This window comes from Lagenorhynchus albirostris, chromosome 14 (genome assembly GCF_949774975.1).
Source record: "Lagenorhynchus albirostris chromosome 14, mLagAlb1.1, whole genome shotgun sequence".
Classification (NCBI taxonomy): domain Eukaryota; kingdom Metazoa; phylum Chordata; class Mammalia; order Artiodactyla; family Delphinidae; genus Lagenorhynchus; species Lagenorhynchus albirostris.
In genome coordinates this window covers 37,127,187-37,150,180 of record NC_083108.1, presented here as the reverse complement: position 1 = coordinate 37,150,180, position 22,994 = coordinate 37,127,187, and the positions used below count along the sequence as shown (strand labels likewise).

Below are 22,994 nucleotides of genomic sequence, written 5' to 3'. Positions count from 1 at the left end.
TGTAAATAATGTTAAGGAACAAAAATGAGAATATAAAATAATATATACATGCTATCTACTGTTACATTAATGATACATGGATTAGAAACTATATGATGATATAAAATAGTTGATTTAAGTTTCTGGACTTTTAAAAAATTTATTTCTCATTTTAAAAGTATAATCTATAAAAAGATGGTTTATCATACAAAATAGCAGGTGATAAATGTTAAATATTTCTGTTGACAGTAAGTGCTACAGAAGTTCAGAATAGGGGAGATGAATGTGGACTAGAGTTTTCCTTTAGGTGTAAAATAAGGTTAATTTTTTTAATGAGGTAGTTTATCATAAATTTTGCCCTAGGACTAGTTCCTTTTATGTAGCTTGTCATCTGCTCAGTGTCATCTGCTCAGCATATAAAATTACATGGCTTCTTTGAAGAGGCCCAAGTCATCTCCCCAGATGTGGCTCATTCTAATTTAAACAGAACTCCTTTAACATTGCTTTAGAAACTCAAAATCTTAAAAGAGTCATTGTAATAGCCCCCTTTTATCATAGGAGAGGAAAAATTGTATTGCTATGTATATGTTAGGTGACACTTCTTACCAATCAGTTCATCATTTTCAACTATTGCAAAGTAAATTGGTGGGATTTTTTTTCCCCCTCTGCTAGGGATCTCAATTATTCATTCATTCTAGAGTACATGTCTCTGGAATACATAACCATCTCAACTGTTTATGAATTAGTTCTTACTTTAAAAGAAGTTGGGGCAAACTGAATAATAGCCTCTCAAACATGTCCATGTCCTAATTCCTGGAACCTGTAAATGTCATTTTATATGGCACAAGCGACTTTGTATGACAAGAAGCTTTACAGATGTGATTAAGTTAAGGATCTTGAGATGAGGAAATTAGCCAGGATTACATGGGTAGGCCCGATGTAATCAAAGTGGTCCTTAAAAGAGGGACAAAGGAGCAGTCCAATGGCCCATGGTACAGACCAGTGGTTCTCAAAGTGTGGTTCCAGATTGGAACTTGTTAAAAATGCAGATTCTCTGACTCCACTCTAGAGTTACTGAATTGGAAACTCTGGGGAGTAAGCCAAGCAATTCACATTGAACAAGCCCTCCAGGTGATTCTGATACATCCTGAAGTTTGAGAGTCATTAATACAAACTAAGTTTTGCTCTCCTTGATGAAACAGGGTTGAGGCTAAAATGCTGGGAAAGCTCACTCTACTGGCCTGTCAAAGGTAGTTTGCAACTCTTCCTTTCTGCCTGAGTTCTATCAGACTATAATCACTTGAACAGCTTAATTGAAAAATCACTTACGTTTACAGCTGAAATTAAATATGTTTTGTATTTAAATAACTGCTTTTGATTAGAATCATATTTTGTGGAAAGTGCTTGGTCTTGTCTGTGTGCTGTAAAGATATTTATAAGAACTCATCAAATTTCTAGCAGTAACTAACATCCTGTTCAGTATAAGGTGAAATGTTCTACATCAAACCTCATGCTATATAATGGCCAATCAAAAGATACTTAAGGTGGCTGAATGGATTTCTTGGCTTAGTATTCAAAATTAAACATTTTAAGGCATTAACATTCAATGTTTTTCTTCTTCTCAAAGTTGATGCTATATACCCCTCATTATTTGCAATTCCTGAAATCTTGCTTAAGCAGCGAGCAGCAACACTTTCTTTTTCTCATCCTTGTGGATTTACTGAAATGTAGATTGTTTGAAAATGAGATTAGCTTTATGGCACATGTCTGTTTAGCTATGTGACTACTATCATTTATTAATTAAGAAGACAAAAACACAGCTTTGTCTTGGTAAACATATATCACTGATTTCTGAAAAGTCAAAAGAACTCCTGTTGTGCTCTTATTTGACAAGTGATCTTGCGATTCCTTTTAGGTATCCGATAGGAAAAGCACTCTCTGGTCTTCATCTGTGGAACTGGATGGTTCCTACTTGAGTGTAGCCAAACCACAAACCCACACTCAAACCAAGCAAAGGCCTAAGTCTGCAAATCAGGACTCAGCTTCAGAATCCCTTGCGGAATTTAGGAATAATTCTTTGAAACAAGCAGCCCTTCATTATCCCAAAGAGGATGTGGACAAGGTGCCATCAGAGACCAGAACATGTAATTATGGATCCCCAGGGAAAAAACTAGTAGATGCAGTCCCTACAGAGAAAGTTCCACCAGAGGACCTGAACATGAAGGAATGCCAACACCGTAAGGCTACTCCACCTAGTCAGTGTTGTGGTCATAGACTTTCTGAAAATGCGGATCATGTTCGTGAGAGCCATCCGACAAACATGGTCCCTGAATATTCCAGGACACATCTGGAATCATGCAGGTATTGTGGGCTTTCCTGGGCATCTCTGATGCGTGGCCAAGGGGCACTGCAGCCTAGTGAAACTGATGTCAAAAAGCAGCTCTCAGAAGATAGAAGGCAGCAACTCATGCTTCAGAAAATGGAGCTGGAAATTGAAAAAGAACGCCTTCAGCATCTACTGGCCCAGCAGGAGACAAAACTACTCCTAAAGCAGCAGCAGCTTCATCAGTCTCGACTGGACTATAACTGGTGAGTCCTACCTGTTCTTTCAGCAGTATCTATAGCTTGGAGAGCACAGTATAAAATGACAGCTGTGTTACTATAACAGATGTGTAGGAACAGAAGTTCCTCGGGACTTTGGTTTGCTCAAGATGCACAGCAGCTATGACTTGCAAGTAAATTGCACTGTCTTTTGGGGAAGACTTGAAAGATTACCTTGTCTTCCAAAATGTTAGCTTAGAATATCTACTTCTCAGCAGTCCAGTATAATTTTTGCTGGATTCAAAAGACAGTATTTTTAAATATTACCGTTACACAAAATCCTTTGCTGTTTGATGTCATTGTAGAGAATATTACCATTAAGTAAAAGCATGAGGTTTCAGGATGTGAAATCAGACCGAAGTGTGGCTAGCTGTCATCATTGCATGCAACGAATGATGGGAACCTTCTAAATTCAGTCTTTTCTGGTCATGAAGCATAGCCTGTTCAATAACCAGTTTCTTATACACATACCCACATTTAAACTGTTCTTCCTCTAACAATTTTTCCCTGAGAACAATGTTTCAAAAGCTAAAGTCCTGTTTTATATCATGTAGTGTTCAGCATAGTTTTACATGCAGAGTCATAAAGTTTGTTATCTTAGTTTAAAAATAGTAATAAATCAGACACAATTGTATTTTAAACACAAGAAAATATGACATTTATGTCTTTTTTAAAAAGTAAGTTTCAAGTTTTCATAGGGAATTTGTGTGTGTGTGTGTGTGTGTGTGTGTGTGTGTGTGTGCGTGTCTTTCCCTGCCATTTCCTCCTTGGTCAAACATACCATTTCCCCTTTGTACGCATTCTTAGACACATAGATCCTATACAGACACACTTAATACTAGTGTTATTTTCTTTTACTTCTTGGAGTTAATTTTCTTTCATTTTCAGATCTTGCCTAATATTTTTTAAATTTTAATTTCTTTGAAAGTTCCATCTTGACATTTTTCCTTCAGTGTAATACTGACTCTTCTAGGAAGCAAAAGTGGTCTTCCTCTTTCTCTTCATGATCAGTTTTATTCTTCATTGTTGAAACCTGGAGGCTTTTAAAGGAAGTGAAAATGAAGTCTCTTGTAACAAGATTGTAACCAAAGGCTGAAATGTTGCTTCAATTTTATGACCCCAATCTCTAATACTCCAGTTCATGTGTAGTCTCTCCTGAGAACTTCATTCAACAAACATTTATCGAATGCCTATGTTATGTGAGGAATGGTTCTAGGTACTTGGGATAGGTAAAAAAAATTTCAAGTGCGGTCTTTAAAGAGGTCACAATCTAGCAGGGGAGAAAGGGTAATTTTAGACTAGGCATCATGTTCATTTGAACAGGATTGTATGTTCAAATAGTGCTGCATAATGATAATAAAGTCTTTATTGTTCTCTTGATCACCCCAGCTTAGATGAAAGAGCTATGAAACACAGATTTTGAACAAGTTTTGTGTATATAAATTGTAAACGTTTATGCATATATAGAGAGATTTTTAAAAACTTTTTATTTTGAAACAATTAGATTGATAGAAGTTGCAAAAACCAGCTTCTCCCAATGACTACATTTTATACAACTGTAATATATTATCAAAACTAGTAAATTAACATTGGTACAGTGTGTATGTGTATTTCTATGCCATTTTATCACGTGTGGATTTGTGTAACCACCACCACAATCAAACTACAGGACTATTTCAGCACCACCAAGATTTCCTTTGTACTCTTCTGTTAGAGTCACTCTCTGCGCCCCCATCCCTAACCCCTGGAGACTCCTAATCTGTTGTCTATGTCTATAATTTTGTTATTTTGAAAATGTTATATAAATGGAATTATACAGTATGTGAAATTTTGATATTGGCTTTTCTCATTCAGCATAATGTTCTTGACATCCATCTAGGTTGTCGCATATATTGTACCTTTTGATTTCTGAGTACTATTCCACGATATGGATATACCATGGTATGTTTAACCATTTATCTGTTAAAGGACAATTGGTTGTTTTCAGTTTTTTTCTGCTACAAATAGAGCTGCTATATATTCTAATACAAGTTTTAGTGTGGCCTAAGGTTTTTGTTTCTACAAATGAAAACTAGGAGTAAGATTGCTAAATCTTATGATAAGATCATACTTAACTTATACCACATTAAGTTTAAAATACTTTTCTACCAGTAACGTATGAAAGATCATTTCTCCACCTCCTTTCCGGCATTTGATAGTGTCACAGGTTTTTATTTGACATGTTCTAATCTGTGTGTAGTGATATTTCGTTGTCGTCTTAGTTTGCATTTTCCTAATGGCTAGTGATATTGAATATCTTTTCATTTGCTAGTTTGCCCTCCTTCCATCCTTTTGGGTAAATTGTCCCTTTAATATCTCTTGCCATATTCCAACCGGATTGTTTGAATTGTTTTCCTGTTGAGTTTTGAGAATTCCTTATATATTCAAAGGATATAAGTCCTTTGTCAGATAGGTGGATTGCAAGTATTTTCTCCTGGTCTGTAGCCTGTCTTTTCAGTCTCAAAAAGGATCTTTCACAAAGCAAAAGTTTTCAATTTTGATGAAGTTTGATTTTTTTTATTGTAGATGATATAAAGTTTCCATAATGACTGTTGAATTTTGTCAGATACCTTTTATGTGTTAATTGATGTGATTGTTTGATTTTTCTCTTTTAGATTGCCAATATGGTGGGTTGCATTGACAGTTCTTTTTAATATTGACCTAGCATTGTATCCCTGGAATAAATCTCCTTGGTCATAGTGTATAATACTTTTTATATACTACAAATTTCTATTTACTAATATTTTGTTAAGGATATTTACATCAATATGTATGAGGGATATTGGTCTGTAGTTTTCTTTTTTTATACTGGCTTTGGTTTTGGTATCAAGATAATACAGGTCTCATTTATTTAATTGATTCATTTCTTAGTATTTCCTTATTTCTGCTTGCTTTGGATTTATCTTGTTCTTTTTTTCTGTCTTAAGGTGGGAGCTTAGATTATTGATTTGATACTTTTCTTCTTTTTTACTGGAAGCATTTAGGGCCATAAATATCCCTCTCAGCACTGTTAGTCTCACATATTTTGGTATGTTGGTATGTTCACTGAACGTAATGTCCTCTAGGTTCATGCATACTGTTGCAAATGGCAGGATTTCCTTCTTTTTTCTGGCTGAATAATATTCCACTGTGTGTATGTTTGTGTGTGTGTGTGTGTGTGTGTGTGTGTGTATCTCACATTTTCTTTATCCATTCTTCTGTCAATAGACACTTAGGTTGTTTCCATATCTTGGCTATTGTGATTAATGCAGCAATGAACGTGGAAATGCAGACATCTCTTTAAGATACAAATTTCATTTCCTTAAGATAAATACCCAATTGCTAGATCATATGGTAGTTCTATTTTTAAATTTTGAGGATTTTCCGTACTGTTTTCCATAATGACTGTACCACTTTACATTCTCACCAAGAATATATAGGGATTCCCATTTCTCCATATCCTGACCAACAATTGTTGTTTCTTGTCTTTTTGATAATAGCCATTCTAACAGGTATGAGGTGACATCTCATTGTAGTATTGATTTGCATTTCCCTGATGATTAGTGATATTGAGCATCTTTTCATGTATCTGTTAGCCATCTGTATGCCTTCTTTGAGAAAATGTCTATTCACATCCTCTGCTCATTTTTTAATTGATTGTTTGGGTTTTTGCTATTGAATTATATAAGTTCTTTATATATTTTGGATATTACCCCTTTATCAGATATATGATTTGCAAATATTTTCTCCCATTTGGTAGGTCTCCTTTTCATTTTGTTGGTGGTTTCCTTTGCTGTGCAGAGGCTTTATAGTTTGATGTAGTCCCACTTATTTATTTTTGGGTTTTGTTGCCTTTATATTTTGTGTCAGCTCCAAAAGATCATCACCAAGACTATGTCAGTGAGCTTACCACCTATGTTTTCTTCTAGGAGTTTCATGGTTTTAGGTCTTACATTCTAGTCTTTAACACATTTTGAGTTAATTCTTATGTGACGTGTAACACGTAAGATACTGGTCTAATTTCATTCTTTTGCACGGGGCTGTCCATTGTTCCCAAAACCATTTATTGAAGAGACTATCCTTTCCCAATTGTGTATTCTTGGTGCCCTGATCAAAGATTAGTTGACCACATATGCAAGGGTTTATTTCCGGGTTTTCTATTCTGTTTTATTGGTCTTTGTGACTGTTTATATGTCAGTTTGTATGTGTGGGTGTGTCTACTCATTTGATTTTGTATTTTGATTTAGTATTTTTCTCACTTCTATTTATTTCTGATTTACTCTTTTTACTTCCATTTTTTTTTAATATATTTATTTATTTATTTATTTATCTTTGGCTGCATTGGGTCTTTGTTGCTGTGCACGGGCTTTCTCTAGTTGCGGTGAGCTGGGGCTACTCTTTGTTGTGGTATGCAGGCTTCTCATTGCGGTGGCTTCTCTTGTTGCGGAGCACAGGCTCTAGGTGTGTGGGCTTCAGTAGTTGTGGCACATGGGCTCAGTAGATGTGGCTCGCGGGCTCTAGAGCGCAGGCTCCGTAGTTGTGGTACACGGGCTTACTTGCTCCGTGGCATGTGGGATCTTCCCGGCCCAGGGATTGAACCCATGTCCCTTGCATTGGCAGGTGGATTCTTAACCACTGCGCCAGCAGGGAAGCCCCTCTTCTAGTTTTATTAAGCTATAATTGGCATACAGCACTGTATAAGTTTAGGGTGTACAGCATGATAATTTCACTTACATACATCATGAAATGACTACCAAGATAAGTTTAGTGAATATCTATCATCTTATATAGATACAAAATTAAATAGAAAAAAATGTTTTTTCCTTGTGATAAGAACCATTAGGGTTTACTCTCTTAACAACTTTCATATATAACATACAGCAGTGTTAATTATATTTATTATGTTGTATATTACATCCCTAGTACTTGTTTAGCTTATAATTGGAAGTTTGTACCTTTTATCTACTTTTATCTAATTCCCCTTCTCCCTACCTATCATCTCTGGTAGCACAAACCTCACCTTTTTTTCCTATGAGTTTGTTTCTTTGTTTTTGAAGTATAATTGACCTACAATACTATGTTAGTTCCTGGTATATAAGATAGTGACTTGATATATCTATACATTTCAAAATGATCACCACAATAAGTCTAGTTGTCATGTGTCACCACAGAAAGATATTACATAATTATTGACTATATTCCCCATACTGTACATTTCATAGCCATGTCTCATTTATTTTGCAACTGGAAATTTGTACTGTACCTCTTAATCTCCCTCACCTATTTCTCACCTACCCTGACCCCTCTCCCCTCTGGCAACCACCTATTTGTTCTCTATATTTATGACTCTGTTTCTGTTTCATTATGTTTGTTCATTTGTTTTTTAGAGTCCACATATAAGTGAAATCATACAGTATTTATCTTTCTCTGTCTGACTTATTTCACTTAGCATAATACCCTCCAAGTCCATCCATGTTGTTGCACATGGCAAGATTTTATCCTTTCGTATGGCTGTGTAATACTCCATTATATACATATACCACATCTTCTTTATCCATTCATCTGTTGACGGACACTAAGGTTGCTTCCGTATCTTGGCTATTGTAAATAATGCTACAGTGAACACAGGGACGCATGTATCTTTTCTGTTGAATCATTAGCGTTTTTGTTTTCTTCAGATAAATACCCAGGAGTGGAATTGCTACATCATATAATAGTTCTATTTTTAATTTATTGAGGAATCTCCGTACTGTTTTCCATAGCGGCTACACCAATTTACATTCCTACCAACAGTGCACGAGGATTCCCTTTTCTTCACATCCTTGTCAACACTTGTTATTTGCTGTCTTCTTGATAATGGCCATTCTGACAGGTGTGAGGTGATATCTCATTATGGTTTTGATTTTCATTTCCCTGATGATAAGTGACGTTAAGCATCTTTTCATGTCCCTGTTGGCCATCTGTATGTCTTCTTTGAACAAATGTCTATTCAGATCCTCTGCCCATTTTTTTAACCTGTTTATTTGGTGTTTTAGTGTTGAATTGTATGCCAGTACTGTTTTGACTATAGCTTTGTAATATAGTTGGAAATCAGAGAATGTAATGCTTCCAACTTTGGTCTTCTTTCTCAAGATTTAGCTATTCAGGGTCTTTTATGGTTCCATACAAATTTTAGTATTGTTTGTTCTATTTCTATGTCTAAATCTATTTTTACAGGTTAAGAACTCAAGCTGTATTTAAGTCAAGAGAACTGGTTGCTAATAAAGACATTACTACACCCCGAGAGCTGAGGCTGGATATGAATGAGAGTGGCTCTGGACCAAGGTAAACTTGGGTGGTCGGTGAAGGCAAAATATGTAGCACACAGATATTAAGGATATGGTTGGTATATATTTATAGCTTCATATTGGTGAATCCAGTTTTCTGATCATATGAATAAATATATTCACATTATAAATTTTTGAAAAATATAGAAAAGTGTAAAGAAGAAAATAAAAATCATTCATAATCCTACCATTCAGAGACAATCCTATGAGGCCTTTTCCCCTCTCTCTTTCATAATAATAATTTCTATATCATAATAGGGATTATGCTTATACAGAATTTTATTTTTTGCTTTTTTTTGTGTATCCCAGTTTCTGATGTCCTTTTTTATGAAAACATGATATTAATTCATTTAACCAATATCTATCATGTGACGAATATTACTCAATATTTATCAATAAGCCTGTTATTGGATAATATAAGGTTTTACTATTATACAATAAATTATGCTTTGAGGAATATTTCTGTACATACATTTTTAATGTATGCAGAACTACTAGCTTAAAGTACGTATAAATCCTTTTAAGATTCTTTTTTTTTTTTTACATCTTTATTGGAGTATAATTGCTTTACAGTGGTGTGTTAGTTTCTGCTTTATAAAAAAGTGAATCAGTTATACATATACATATGTTCCCATATCTCTTCCCTCTTGCATCTCCCTCCCTCCCACCCTCCCTATCCCACCCCTCTAGGTGGTCAAAAACCACCGAGCTGATCTCCCTGTGCCATGCGGCTGCTTCCAACTAGCTATCTGTTTTAAGTTTGGTAGTGTATATATGTCCATGCCACTGTCTCACTTTGTCACAGCTTACCCTTCCCCCTCCCCATATCCTCAAGTCCATTCTGTAGTACATCTGTGTCTTTATTCCCGTCTTTCCCTTAGGTTCTTCATGACAGTTTTTTTTCTTAGATTCCACATATATGTGTTAGCATACGGTATTTGTCTTTATTTTTCTGACTTACTTCATTCTGTATGACAGACACTAAGTCCATTCACCTCACCACAATAAACTCATTTTCGTTTCTTTTTATGGCTGAGTAATATTCCATTGTATATATGTGCCACATCATCTTTATCCATTCATCCAATAATGGACACATAGGATGCTTCCATCTCCTGGCTATTGTAAATAGAGCTGCAATGAACATTTTCGTACATGACTCTTTTTGAATTATGGTTTTCTCAGGGTATACGCCCAGTGGTGGGATTGCTGGGTCATATGGTAGTTCTATTTGTAGTTTTTTAAGGAACCTCCATACAGTTCTCCATAGTGGCTGTACCAATTCACATTTCCACAGCAGCACAAAAGTGTTCCCTTTTCTCCACACCCTCTCCAGCATTTATTGTCTATGGATTTTTTGATGATGACCATTCTGACCGGTATGAGATGATATCTCATTGTACTTTTCATTTGCATTTCTTTAATGATTAATGATGTTGAATATTCTTTCATGTGTTTGTTGGCAATCTGTGTATCTTCTTTGGAGAAATGTCTGTTTAGGTCTTCTGCCCATTTTTGGATTGGGTTGTTTGTTTTTTTGTTATTGAGCTGTATGAGCTGCTTGTAAATTTTGGAGATTAATCCCTTGTCAGTTGCTTCATTTGCAAATACTTTCTCCCATTCTGAGGGTTGTCTTTTTGTCTTGTTTATGGTTTCCTTTGCTGTGCAAAAGCTTTGAATTTTCACTAGGTTCCATTTGTTTATTTTTGTTTTTAATTTCCATTTCTCTAGGAGGTGGGTCAAAAAGGATCTTGCTGTGATTTATGTCATAGAGTGTTCTGCCTATGTTTTCCTCTAAGAGTTTGATAGTTTCTGGCCTTACATTTAGGGCTTTAATCCATTTTGAGCTTATTTTTGTGTGAGGTGTTCGGGAGTGTTCTAATCTCATACTTTTACATGTACCTGTCCAGTTTTCCCAGCACCACTTATTGAAGAGGCTGTCCTTTCTCCACTGTACATTCCTGCCGCCTTTATCAAAGATAAGGTGACCATGTGTGCGTGGCTTTATCTCTGGGCTTTCTATCCTGTTCCATTGATCTATATTTCTGTTTTTGTGCCAATACCATACTGTCTTGATTACTGTAGCTTTGTAGTATAGTCAGAAGTCAGGGAGCCTGATTCCTCCAGCTCTGTTTTTCGTTCTCAAGCTTGCTTTGGCTATTTGGGGTCTTCTGTGTTTCCATACAAATTGTGAAATGTTTTGTTCTAGTTCTGTGAAAAATGCCATTGGTAGTTTGATAGGGATTGCATTGAATCTATAGATTGCTTTGGGTAGTAGAGTCATTTTCACACTGTGGATTCTTCCATCTAAGAACATGGTATATCTCTTCATCTATTTGTATCATCTTTAATTTCTTTCATCAGTGTCTTATAATTTTTTGCATACAAGTCTTTTGTCTCCTTACGTAGGTTTATTCCTAGATATTTTATTCTTTTTGTTGCAATGGTAAATGAGAGTGTTTTCTTGATTTCACTTTCAGATTTTTCATCATTAGTATATAGGAATGCCAGAGATTTCTGTGCATTGATTTTGTATCCTGCCACTTAACCAAATTCATTGATTAGCTCTAGTAGTTTTCTGGTAGCATCTTTAGTATTCTCTATGTATAGGATCATGTCATCTGCAAACAGTGACAGCTTTACTTCTTCTTTTCCGATTTGGATTCTTTTATTTCCTTTTCTTCTCTGATTGCTGTGGCTAAAACTTCCAAAACTATGTTGAATAAGAGTGGTGAGACTGGGCAACCTTGTCTTGTTCCTGTTCTTAGTGGAAATGCTTTCAGTTTTTCACCATTGAGGAGGATGTTGGCTGTGGGTTTGTCATATATGGCCTTTATTATGTTGAGTAAAGTTCCCTCTATGCCTACTTTCTGGAGGGTTTTTATCATACATGGGTGTTGAACTTTGTCAAAAGCTTTCTCTGCATCTATTGAGATGACCATATGGTTTGTCTCCTTCAATTTGTTAATATGGTGTATCACATTGATTGATTTGCGTATTTTGAAGAATCTTTGTATTCCTGGAATAAACCCCACTTGATCATGGTGTATGATCCTCTTAATGTGCTGTTGGATTCTGTTTGCTAGTATTTTGTTGAGTATTTTTGCATCTATGTTCATCAGTGATTTTGCCCTGTAGTTTTCTTTCTTTGTGACATCCTTGTCTGGTTTTGGTATCCGGGTGATGGTGGCCTCGTAGAATGAGTTTGGGAGTGTTCCTCCCTCTGCTATGTTTTGGAAGAGTCTGAGAAGGACAGGTCTTAGCTCTTCTATAAGTGTTTCATAGAATTCGCCTTGAAGCCATCTGGTCCTGGACTTTTGTTTGTTGGAAGATTTTTAATCACAGTTTCAATTTCAGTGCTTGTGATTGGTCTGTTCATATTTTCTATTTCTTCCTGATTCAGTCTTGGCAGGTTGTGCATTTCTAAGAATTTGTCCATTTCTTCCAGGTTGTCCATTTTATTGGCATAGAGTTGCTTGTAGTAATCTCTCATGATCTTTGGTATTTCTGCAGGGTCAGTTGTTACTTCTCCTTTTTCATTTCTAATTCTATTGATTTGACTCTTCTCCCTTTTTTTCTTGATGAGTCTGGCTAATGGTTTATCTATTTTGTTTATCTTCTCAAAGAACCAGCTTTTAGTTTTATTGATCTTTGCTATCGTTTCCTTCATTGCTTTTTCATTTATTTCTGATCTGATCTTTATGATTTCTTTCCTTCTGCTAACTTTGTAGTTTTTTTGTTCTTCTTTCTCTTAATTGCTTTAGGTGCAAGGTTAGGTTGTTTATTCTAGGTGTTTCCTGTTTCTTAAGGTAGGATTGTATTGCTATAAACTTCCCTCTTAGAACTGCTTTTGCTGCATCCCATAGGTTTTGGGTCATTGTGTCTCCATTGTCATTTGTTTCTAGGTATCTTTTGATTTCCTCTTTGATTTCTTCAGTGCTCGTCTCATTGTTAAGTAGTGTATTGTTTAGCCTCCATGTGTTTGTATTTTTTACAGATCTTTTCCTGTAATTGATATCTAGTCTCATAGCATTGTGGTCTGAGAAGATACTTGATACAGTTTCAGTTTTCTCAAATTTCCCAAGGCTTGATTTGTGACCCAAGATACGATGTATCCTTGAGAGTGTTCCATGAGCACTTGAGAAAAATGTGTATTCTGTTGTTTTTGGATGGAGTGTCCTATAAATATCAATTAAGTCCATCTTGTTTAATGTATCATTTAAAGCTTGTGTTTCCTTATTTATTTTCATTTTGGATGATTTGTCCATTGGTGAAAATGGGGTGTTAAAGTCCCCTACTATGAATTTGTTACTGTCGATTTCCCCTTTTATGGCTGTTAGTATTTGCCTTATGTATTGAGGTGCTCCTATGTTGGGTGCATAAATATTTACAATTGTTATATCTTCTTCTTGGATCGATCCCTTGATCATTATGTAGTGTCCTTCTTTGTCTCTTTTAATAGTCCTTATTTTAAAGTCTATTTTGTCTGATATGAGAATTGCTACTCCAGCTTTCTTTTGGTTTCCATTTGCATGGAATATCTTTTTCCATCCCCTTACTTTCAGTCTGTATGTGTCTCTAGGCCTGAAGTGGGTCTCTTGTAGACAACATATATATGGGTCTTGTTTTTGTATCCATTTTGCCAGTCTGTGTCTTTTGGTGAGAGCATTTAATCCATTTACATTTAAGGTAATTATCGATATGTATGTTCCTATTCCCATTTTCTTAATTGTTTTGGGTTTGTTATTGTAGGTCTTTTCCTTCTCTTGTGTTTCTTGCCTAGAGAAGATCCTTTAGCATTTGTTGTAAAGCTGTTTTGGTGGTGCTAAACTCTCTCAGCTTTTGCTTGTCTGTAAAGGTTTTAATTTCTCCATCAAATCTGAATGAGATCCTTGCTGGGTAGAGTAATCTTGGTTGTAGGTTTTTCTCCTTCATCACTTTAAATATGTCCCACCAGTCCCTTCTGACTTGCAGAGTTTCTGCTGAAAGATCAGCTGTTAACCTTATAGGGATTCCCTTGTGTGTTATTTGTTGTTTTTCCCTTGCTGCTTTTAATATGTTTTCTTTGTACCGTTTGCTTAATATGTGTCTTGGCGTGTTTCTCCTTGGATTTATCCTGTATGGGACTCTCTGTGCTTCGTGGACTTGATTAACTATTTTCTTTTCCATATTAGGGAAGTTTTCTATAATCTCTCCAAATATTTTCTCAGTCCCTTTCTTTTTCTCTTCTTCATGTGGAACCCCTATAATTTGAATGTTGGTGTGTTTAATGTTGTCCCAGAGGTCTCTGAGACTGTCCTCAGTTCTTTTCATTCTTTTTTCTTTATTCTGCTCTGCAGTAGTTATTTCCCCTATTTTATCTTCCAGGTCACTTATCCGTTCTTCTGCCTCAGTTATTCTGCTATTGATCCCTTCTAATTTCATTTATTGTTTTGTTCGTCGTTGCTTGTTTCACCTTTAGTTCTTCTAGGTCCATGTTAAATGTTTCTTGCATTTTCTTTATTCTATTTCCAAGATTTTGGATCATCTTTACTATCATTATTCTGAATTCTTTTTCAGGTAGACTGCCTATTTCCTCTTCATTTGTTAGGTCTGGTGGGTTTTTATCTTGTTCCTTCATCTGCTGTGTGTTTTTCTGTCTTCTCATTTTGCTTATCTTACTGTGTTTGGGGTCTCCTTTTTGCCGGCTGCAGGTTCATAGTTCCCATTGTTTTTGGTGTCTTCCCCAGTGGCTAAGGTTGGTTCAGTGGGTTCAGTAGGCTTCCTGGTGAGGGGACTAGTGCCTGTGTTTTGGTGGATGAGGCTGGATCTTGTCTTTCTGGTGGGCAGGTCCATGTCTGGTAGTGCGTTTTGGGGTGTCTGTGAAGTTATTATGATTTTAGGCAGCCTCTCTGCTAATGGGTGGGGTTGTGTTCCTGTCTTGCTAGTTGTTTGGCATGTGGTGTCCAGCACTGTAGTTTGCTGGTCATTGAGTGAAGCTGGGTGTTGTTGTTGAGATGGAAATCTCTGGGAGATTTTCGCCGTTTGATATTATGTGGAGCTGGGAGGTGTCTTGTGGACCAGTGTCCTGAAGTTGGCTCTCCCACCTCAGAGGCACAGCACTGACTCCTAGCTGCAGCACCAAGAGCCTTTCATCCACACTGCTCAGAATAAAAGGGAGAAAAAGGAGAAAGAAAGAAAGAGGATAAAAGAAAATAAAATAAAGTAAGATAAAATAAAGTTATTAAAATAAAAAATAATTATTAAGAAAAAAATTTTTAAAAGTAAAAACAAACCAAAACGGACGGATAGAACCCTAGGACAAATGGTGAAAGCAAAGCTATACAGACAAAATCTCACACAGAAGCATACACATACACACTCACAAAAAGGGGAAAAAATAATAAATCTTGCTCTCAGAGTCCACCTCCTCAATTTGGCATGATTCATTGTCTATTCAGGTATTCCACAGATGCAGGGTACATCAAGTTGATTGTGGAGATTTAATCCGCTGCTCCTGAGGCTGCTGGGTGAGATTTCCCTTTCTCTTTTTTGTTGGCATAGCTCCCAGGGCTCAGCTTTGGATTTGGCCCCGCCTCTGCATGTAGGTTGCCGGAGGCCGTCTGTTCTTCGCTCAGACAGGACGGGGTTAAAGGTGCAGCTGCTTGGGGGACTCTGGCTCACTCAGGCCGCGGGGAGGGAGGGGTACGGATGCGGGGTGAGCCTGCGGGGGCAGAGGCCTGCGTGACGTTGCAACAGCCTGAGGCGCGCCGTGCGTTCTCTCGGGGAATTTGTCCCTGGATCCCGGGACCCTGGCAGTGGCGGGCTGCACAGGCTCCCCGGAAGGGAGTTGTGGAGAGTGACCTGTGCTCACACACAGGCTTCTTGGTGGCGGCAGCAGCAGCCTTAGCATCTCATGCCTGTCTCTGGGGTCCGTGCTGTTAGCCGCGCCTTGCACCCGTCTCTGGAGCTCCTTTAAGCAGCACTCTTAATCCCCTCGCCTCGCGCACCAGGAAACAAAGGGAGAAGAAAAGGTCTCTTGCCTCTTCAGCAGGTCCAGACTTTTCCCCAGACTCCCTCCCAGCTAGCGGTGGTGCACTAACCCCTTCAGGCTGTGTTCACGCCGCCAGTCCTCTGCCTGCGCGGATGGAAGCCTGAGCCTCAGCTCCCAGCCCCGCCCTCCCCAGCGGGTGAGCCGACAAGCTTCTCGGGCTGGTGAGTGCGCGGTCGGCACCGATCCTCTGCTTTGCCCTCCTCACCCCTGTTGCTGTGCTCTCCTCTGTGCCTTCGAAGCTTCCCCCTCTGCCACCCACAGTCTCCTCCCGCTAAGGGGCTTCCTAGTGTGTGGAAACCTTTCCTCCTTCACAGCTCCCTCCCACTGGTGCAGGTCCCGTCCCTATCCTTTTGTCTCTGTTTATTCTTTTTTCTTTTGCCCTACCCAGGTACGTGGGGACTTTCTTGCCTTTTGGGAGGTCTGAGGTCTTCTGCCAGCATTCAGTATGTGTTCTGTAGGAGTTGTTCCACGTATAGATGTGTTTCTGATGTATCTGTGGGGAGGAAGGTAATCTCCGCGTCTTACTCTTCCGCCATCTTCCCCCTCTGCCCCCTTTTAAGATTCTTGATTCACATTGCCAAATTGCTTTTCATAAAAAGTTAAATCAGTTTACACCCCAAAATCAATGTTTGAGAATGCTATTTTCATGAAATATAAAGAATTTTTGGCCAGTGTTTTTTCAAATATATTTTTTCCCTATTCTCTTTATCCTCTCCTTTTGGAACTCTGTTTACATGTATATTAGAGCTTTAGTTTATTGTCCCAGAGGTCCCTGGCTCTTTGCTAATTTTTTAAAATCTATTTTTCTTTATTCTTCGTATTGAATAATTTCTATTGATCTATCCTCAGATTCATCAACTCTCTTCTGTTATTTCTAATCTGCCATTAAGCCCATACAATGATTTTTTTTTAATTTCAGATGTTGGTTTTTTTGGTTTTAGAATTTCCATTTGGATCTTTGTTATAATTTCTATTTCTCTGTTAAAATTTTCTATTTTATTCGTTACAGGTGTGTTTTTTCCTTTAAAATCCTTGTCTGCTAATTCTAACACCTGGTTCATCTTGGGGTTTGTTTCCACTAATTGACTTTTCTATTGAGTGTTGGTCACGTTCTTCTGTTTCTTGGTATGTTTAGTAATTTTGGATTGTTTCCTGGTCATTGTGAGTAACTCTAGAATTCAGTTATATAGGTATATCTCATTTTATTATGCTTCACTTTATCATGCTTCACAAATAATTGCGGTTTTTACAAATTGAAGGCTTGTGGCAACCTTGTGTCGAGCAAGTCTATCGGCACCATTTTTCCAACAGCATTTGCTCACTTTGTATCTCTGTGCTACATTTTCCTAATCCTTACAATATTTCTAATATTATTATTGTTGTTACTATCATTATTATTATATTTGTTATAGTGATCAGTGATCTTTGATTTTACTTTGCAAAAAGATTATGACTTGCTGAAAGCTCAGATGATGGTTAGCATCTTTTAGCAATAAAGTATTTTTTAATTAAGGTGGGGTTTTTTTTTAGACATAATGCTTATGCACATTTAATAGACTACAATATAGTGTAAACATAACTTTTATATGCACTGGGAAACCAAACAATTCGTGTGACTCCTTTTGTTGCAATATTCACTTCATTGTGGTGGTCTGGAACCAAAACTACAGTGTTTTCAAGGTATGCCTGTATTTCTCTGAACAATGTTAATTTTCTGTGTGCTAGTGGGCAGTTAATTTAACTGAACTCAGATTCCAAGCTCTATCTCCCTGGAGTAAGTGGCAGCGATAATCACTATTGAGTTATTTTGACTTTAATTAGGTTGCTTAAGTCTGCCCTGTTCATGTGTAGTTCATGTGTAGTTCAGGGGTCAGCCCAAACTGGCAGGGTTGTTGCATAGAATTTGAGGCTTTCCTGTTTCTCTCTTTCCACTCCAAGATTTTTCACTTTTTAGCTACTTTGGTCAACCTAGACTCTATCCTCTGGTTCTTTAAGCCTACTTTCAGCTAAAAGCCATTAAAAAAAGTCAGGAACTCTTCCAGTGCCACTGTTTTCTTTTAAGCACTAATCCTCTTACAGTTTCTGCTTCCTTTTGGCCACTTTTCAGTGCATTCAAGTTATTTTTTTCCTCCCAGAGTTTATAGTTGTTATGTGTAGATTTGATCCTATAGGAGCTACTCAGCCATTATCAGAACCCAAGAATTCTTATTTTAGCACAATTTTGCCATAATTAATTTTTTAAATTGTGGTAAAATACACATAACATAAAATTTACCATCTCAACCATTTTTTAGTATACTATTCAATAATAGTAAACATATTTACAGTGTTGTGAAACCAATCTCCAGAACTCTTTTATCCTACAGAACTGAAACTCTGTGCCCATTAATAACTACTCTTCATTTCCTCTTACCTCCATCCCCTAGCAACCACCATTTTATTTTGTTTCTACACTTTGATTATTCTAGATACCTCATATAACTGGAATCATACGGTATTTGTCTTTTTAATAAATAAAAATAATTTATTTTTATTGAAGTATAGTTGATTTACAATGTTATGTTTGTTTCAAGTGCACAGCAAAATGATTCAGATATATATATATATATATATATTCTTTTACAAATTCTTTTCGCATGTAGATTATTACAAGATATTGAGTATAGTCCCTGTGCTATACAGTAGGTCCTTGTTGTTTATCTGTTTTATATATAGTACTGTGTATATGTTACTCTCAAATTCCTAATTTATCCATCCCTATCACCTTTCCTCTTTGGTAATCATAATTTTGTTTTCTATGTCTGTGAGCCTATTTCTGTTTTGTAAATAAGTTCATTTGTATCATTTTTTAGATTCCACATATAAGTGATATCATAGGACATTTGTATTTCTCTGTCTGACTTACTTCACTCAGAATGATAATTTCCAGGTCCATTCACATTGCTGTAAATAAAAATAATTTTATTCTTTTTTATGGCTAAGTAATATTCCATTGTATATGTATATGTATGTGTCTGTGTGTATACACACACACACACACACACACACACACACACACCCCACATTTTCTTTATCCATTCATCTGTCGATGGGCATTTAGGTTGCTTCCATGTCTTGGCTATTGGAAATAGTGCTGCAATGAATATTGGAGTACACGTATCTTTTCTTTCTTTTTTTTTTCTGTTAATATTTTTTTTAATTTTTATTGGAGTATAGTTGATTTACAGTGTTTTGTTAGTTTCAGGTGTACAGCAATGTGAATCAGTTATACATATATATATATATCTCCAGTCTGTTTTAAGTTCTTTTCCCATATAGGCCATTACAGACTATTGAGTAGAGTTCCCTGTGCTATAAAGCAGGTCCTTATTAGTTATCTATTTTATATATAGTAATCTGTATATGTCAGTCCCAGTCCCCCAATTTATCCCTACCCCTAACCACTGCTAACCATAAGTTTGTTTTCTACATCTGTCACTCTATTTCTCTTTTGTAGATAAGTTCATTTTTACCCTTTTTTTTAGATTCAACATATAAGCGGATATCCTATGATATTTATCTTTCTCTGTCTGACTTACTTCACTCAGTCTGACAGTCTCTAGGTCCATCCATGTTCCTGCAAATGGCATTATTTTGTTCTTTTTTATGACTGAGTAATATTCCATTGTATATATGTACCACATCTTCTTTATCCACTCATCTGTCGGTGGGCATTTAGGTTGTTTACATGACCTGGTTATTGTAAATAGTGCTGCAGTGAACATTGCGGTGCATGTGTCTTTTTGAATTATGATTTTCTCAGGGTATATGCCCAGTACTGGGATTGCTGGGTCATATGGTAATACTATTTTTAGTTTTTTAAGGAACCTCCATACTGTTCTCCATAGTGGCTGTATCAGTTTACATTCCCACCAACAGTGCAAGAGAGTTCCCTTGTCTCCACACGCTCTGCAGCATCTGTTGTTTATAGATTTTCTGATTATGTCCATTCTAACCGGTGTGAGGTGATACCTGATTGTAGTTTTGATTTGCATTTCTCTAATAATTAGTGATGTTCAACATCTTTTGATGTGCATTTTGGCCATCTATATGTCTTCTTTAGAGAAATGTCTATTTAGGTCTTCTGCCCATTTTTTGATTGGGTTGTTTGTATTTTTGATATTGAGCTTTATGAGCTGTTTGTATATTTTGGAGATTAATCCCTTGTTGGTCCTTTGTTTGCAAATATTTTCTCCCATTCTTTAGGTTGTCTTTTCATTTTGTTTATGGCTTTCTTTGCTGTGCAAAAGCTTTTAAGTTTAATTAGGTCCTGTTTGTTTACTTTGGTTTTGTTTCCATTACTCTAGGAGACATATCCAGAAAGATATTGCTGCGATTTATATAAGAGAATATTCTGCCTGTTTTCCTCTAAGAGTTTTATAGTATCCAGCCTTACATTTAGGTCTTTGATCCATTTTGAGTTTATTTTTGTGTATGATGTTAGAGAATGTTCTAATTTCATTCTCTTACATGTAGCTGTCCAGTTTCTCCAGCACCATTTATTGAGGAGACTGTCTTTTGTCCATTGTATATTCTTGCATCCTTTGTCATAGATTAACTGACCATAGGTGCATGGGTTTATGTCTGGGCTTTCTATCGTGTTCATGGGTTTATGTCTGGGCTTTCTATCGTGTTCTATTTTTCTGTTTTTGTGCCAGTACCATACTGTTTTGATTACTGTAGCTTAGTCTGAATCCAGGGAGCCTGATTCCTGCATCTCCATTTTTCTTTCTCAAGGTTGCTTTGCCTATTCAGAGTCTTTTGTATTTCCTACAAATTGTAAAATTTTTTTGTTCTAGTTCTGTGAAAAATGCCATTAGTAATTTGATAGGAATTGCATTGAATCTTAGATTACCTTGGGTAGTATAGTCATTGTGATGATATTAAGTTTTCCAACCCAAGAACATGGTATATCTTTCCATCTGTTTGTGTCATCTCTGATTTCTTTCATCAGTGTCTTATAGTTTTCAGAATACAGGTCTTTTGTTTCCTTAGGTAGGTTTATTTTTAGGTATTTTATCCTTTTTGATGCAATGGTAAATGGAATTGTTTCATTAATTTCCCTTTCTGATCTTTCACTGTTAATGTATAGAAATACTACAGATTTCTGTTTATTAATTTTGTATCCTGCAACTTTACCAAATTCATTGATGAGCTCTAGCAGTTTTCTGGTAACGACTTTAGTATTTTCTTTTTTTTACATATAAACTTATTTATTTTATTTTTGGCTGCATTGGGTCTTCGCTGCAGGCTTTCTCTAGTTGCAATAAGCAGGGCTACTCTTTGTTGCAGTGCAAGGGCTTCTCATCGTGGTAGCTTCTCTTGTTCTGAAGCACAGGCTCTAGGTGCATGGGCTTCAGTAGTTGTGGCACACAGCCTCAGTAGTTGTGGCTCGCAGGCTCTAGAGCACAGGCTCAGTAGCTGTGGCGCATGGGCTTAGTTGCTCCACAACATGTGGGATCTTCCTGGACCAGGACTTGAACCTGTGTCCCCTGCATTGGCAGGAGGATTCTTAACCACTGTGCCACCAGGGAAACCCCAGGATTTTCTATGTATAGTATGATGTCATCTGCAAACAGTGATCATTTTGTTTCTTCTTTGCCAGTTTGGGTTCATTTTATTTATTTTTCTTCTATGATTGCTGTGGCTAGGACTTCCAAAACTATGTTGAATAAAAGTGATAAGAGTGGACATCCTTGTCTTTTTCCTGATCTTAGAGGAAATGCCTTCAGCTTTTCACTGTTAAGTATGATGTTAGCTGTGTGTTTGTCGTATATGGCCTTTATTATGTTGAGGTAGGTTCCCAGTATTTGTCTTTTTGTGACTTGCTATAGTTTAATTTAATTTTATTACTATTAAAATCAAGCATGTACATAGTTTAAAAAGTCAGTTGTTCAACAAGGTTTATGCAAAAATAGTGGCCTCCTCTACAACTCCTACCTACTCCAAATTTCCACTCTTTAGAGATAAAAGTTTTTACTGTTTTAGATGTGTTTTAATCTGTTTATTCTACTATTTGTATCCATGTTTGTTAACATCAGATTTAAGTAGCATTAAGTACTGACTTTCTGTTATGAAAGATGACTTAGCTCTCACAGATAACGATCTACATTCTGTCTCCCTTTTTTCTCATTTTTCTCTCCCTTCTTTCTTCTCGCTCCTTCTCTCTTCCCCTTCCTCTCTCTCTCTAACATACATACTCACACACACGCTATTTCCTTTCTTCTGTCTTCTCAATATAGCTCAATATAGCTATCACAATTTGTTTACAATAAAACTATAGATAATTTCTACACAGCTGAGCCATCTACTATATAATTATTAAATTTAATTTTTATATAATAAGTTGTTTTTCCAGAGTTTAGAAAAGCCTTGTTTAATTTTCCATGCACTCATTAATTTATTAATTCACTCAAATATTTATAAAGTTTCCCACCATGTGCTAGCCACTTTCTAGACTTTGGGGGAATATAGCAGTAAACAAAACACCAAAGTTTCTGGCCAGAATTCTTGTGTCTTCCCATTTACAAACTCACCCAAGAAAAGTATAATTATCTGAATATATTCAGATATATCAGTTATTCTGTCATATCTCTTCATTTTTTAAAATATATCCTCTTGGAGCCCTCCATGATTCTGCTCTAGTCTGATTTTTCTCTAAGCTTGCTATTTAGAGATTTCATCCTGAAATTTTCCTTATCCATCATCCTGGAAATTTTCTTTAATTTTCTCGCTATCCTCCTCTTTTGATGGATCACATGTCCTCTTTTAGGTTTATACGTTTCTTCCTGAATCATGTCCTTCAATAGCTTACTGACAAGGAGTACAGAGGCAACAAATTTTTTGAGACTTCATGCCCCTGGAAAGTGCCTTACATGTATCTTCACATTTAATGTATAGTTTAGCTGCATATAGAATTCTTGGTTGATAATTAAGTTTCCTCAGAAGAGAATGAAGGTTGTGTTCCATTATCTTCTAATTTCTAGTGTTGGCATTAA

General features: G+C 36.5%; 1 protein-coding gene across 2 annotated transcripts in view; it reads left to right on the top strand.

Annotated features, from left to right (window-relative positions):
* Positions 1-22,994, top strand: part of KIAA1328 (KIAA1328 ortholog) — a 396,831-nt gene that overhangs the window by 226,476 nt on the left and 147,361 nt on the right. For both annotated transcript variants that reach the window (XM_060121098.1, XM_060121099.1), the window contains exons 7-8: positions 1,895-2,568; positions 8,815-8,922. In XM_060121098.1, coding sequence (XP_059977081.1) covers positions 1,895-2,568; positions 8,815-8,922 — 782 coding nt within the window. The remainder of the gene's footprint in view (positions 1-1,894; positions 2,569-8,814; positions 8,923-22,994) is intronic.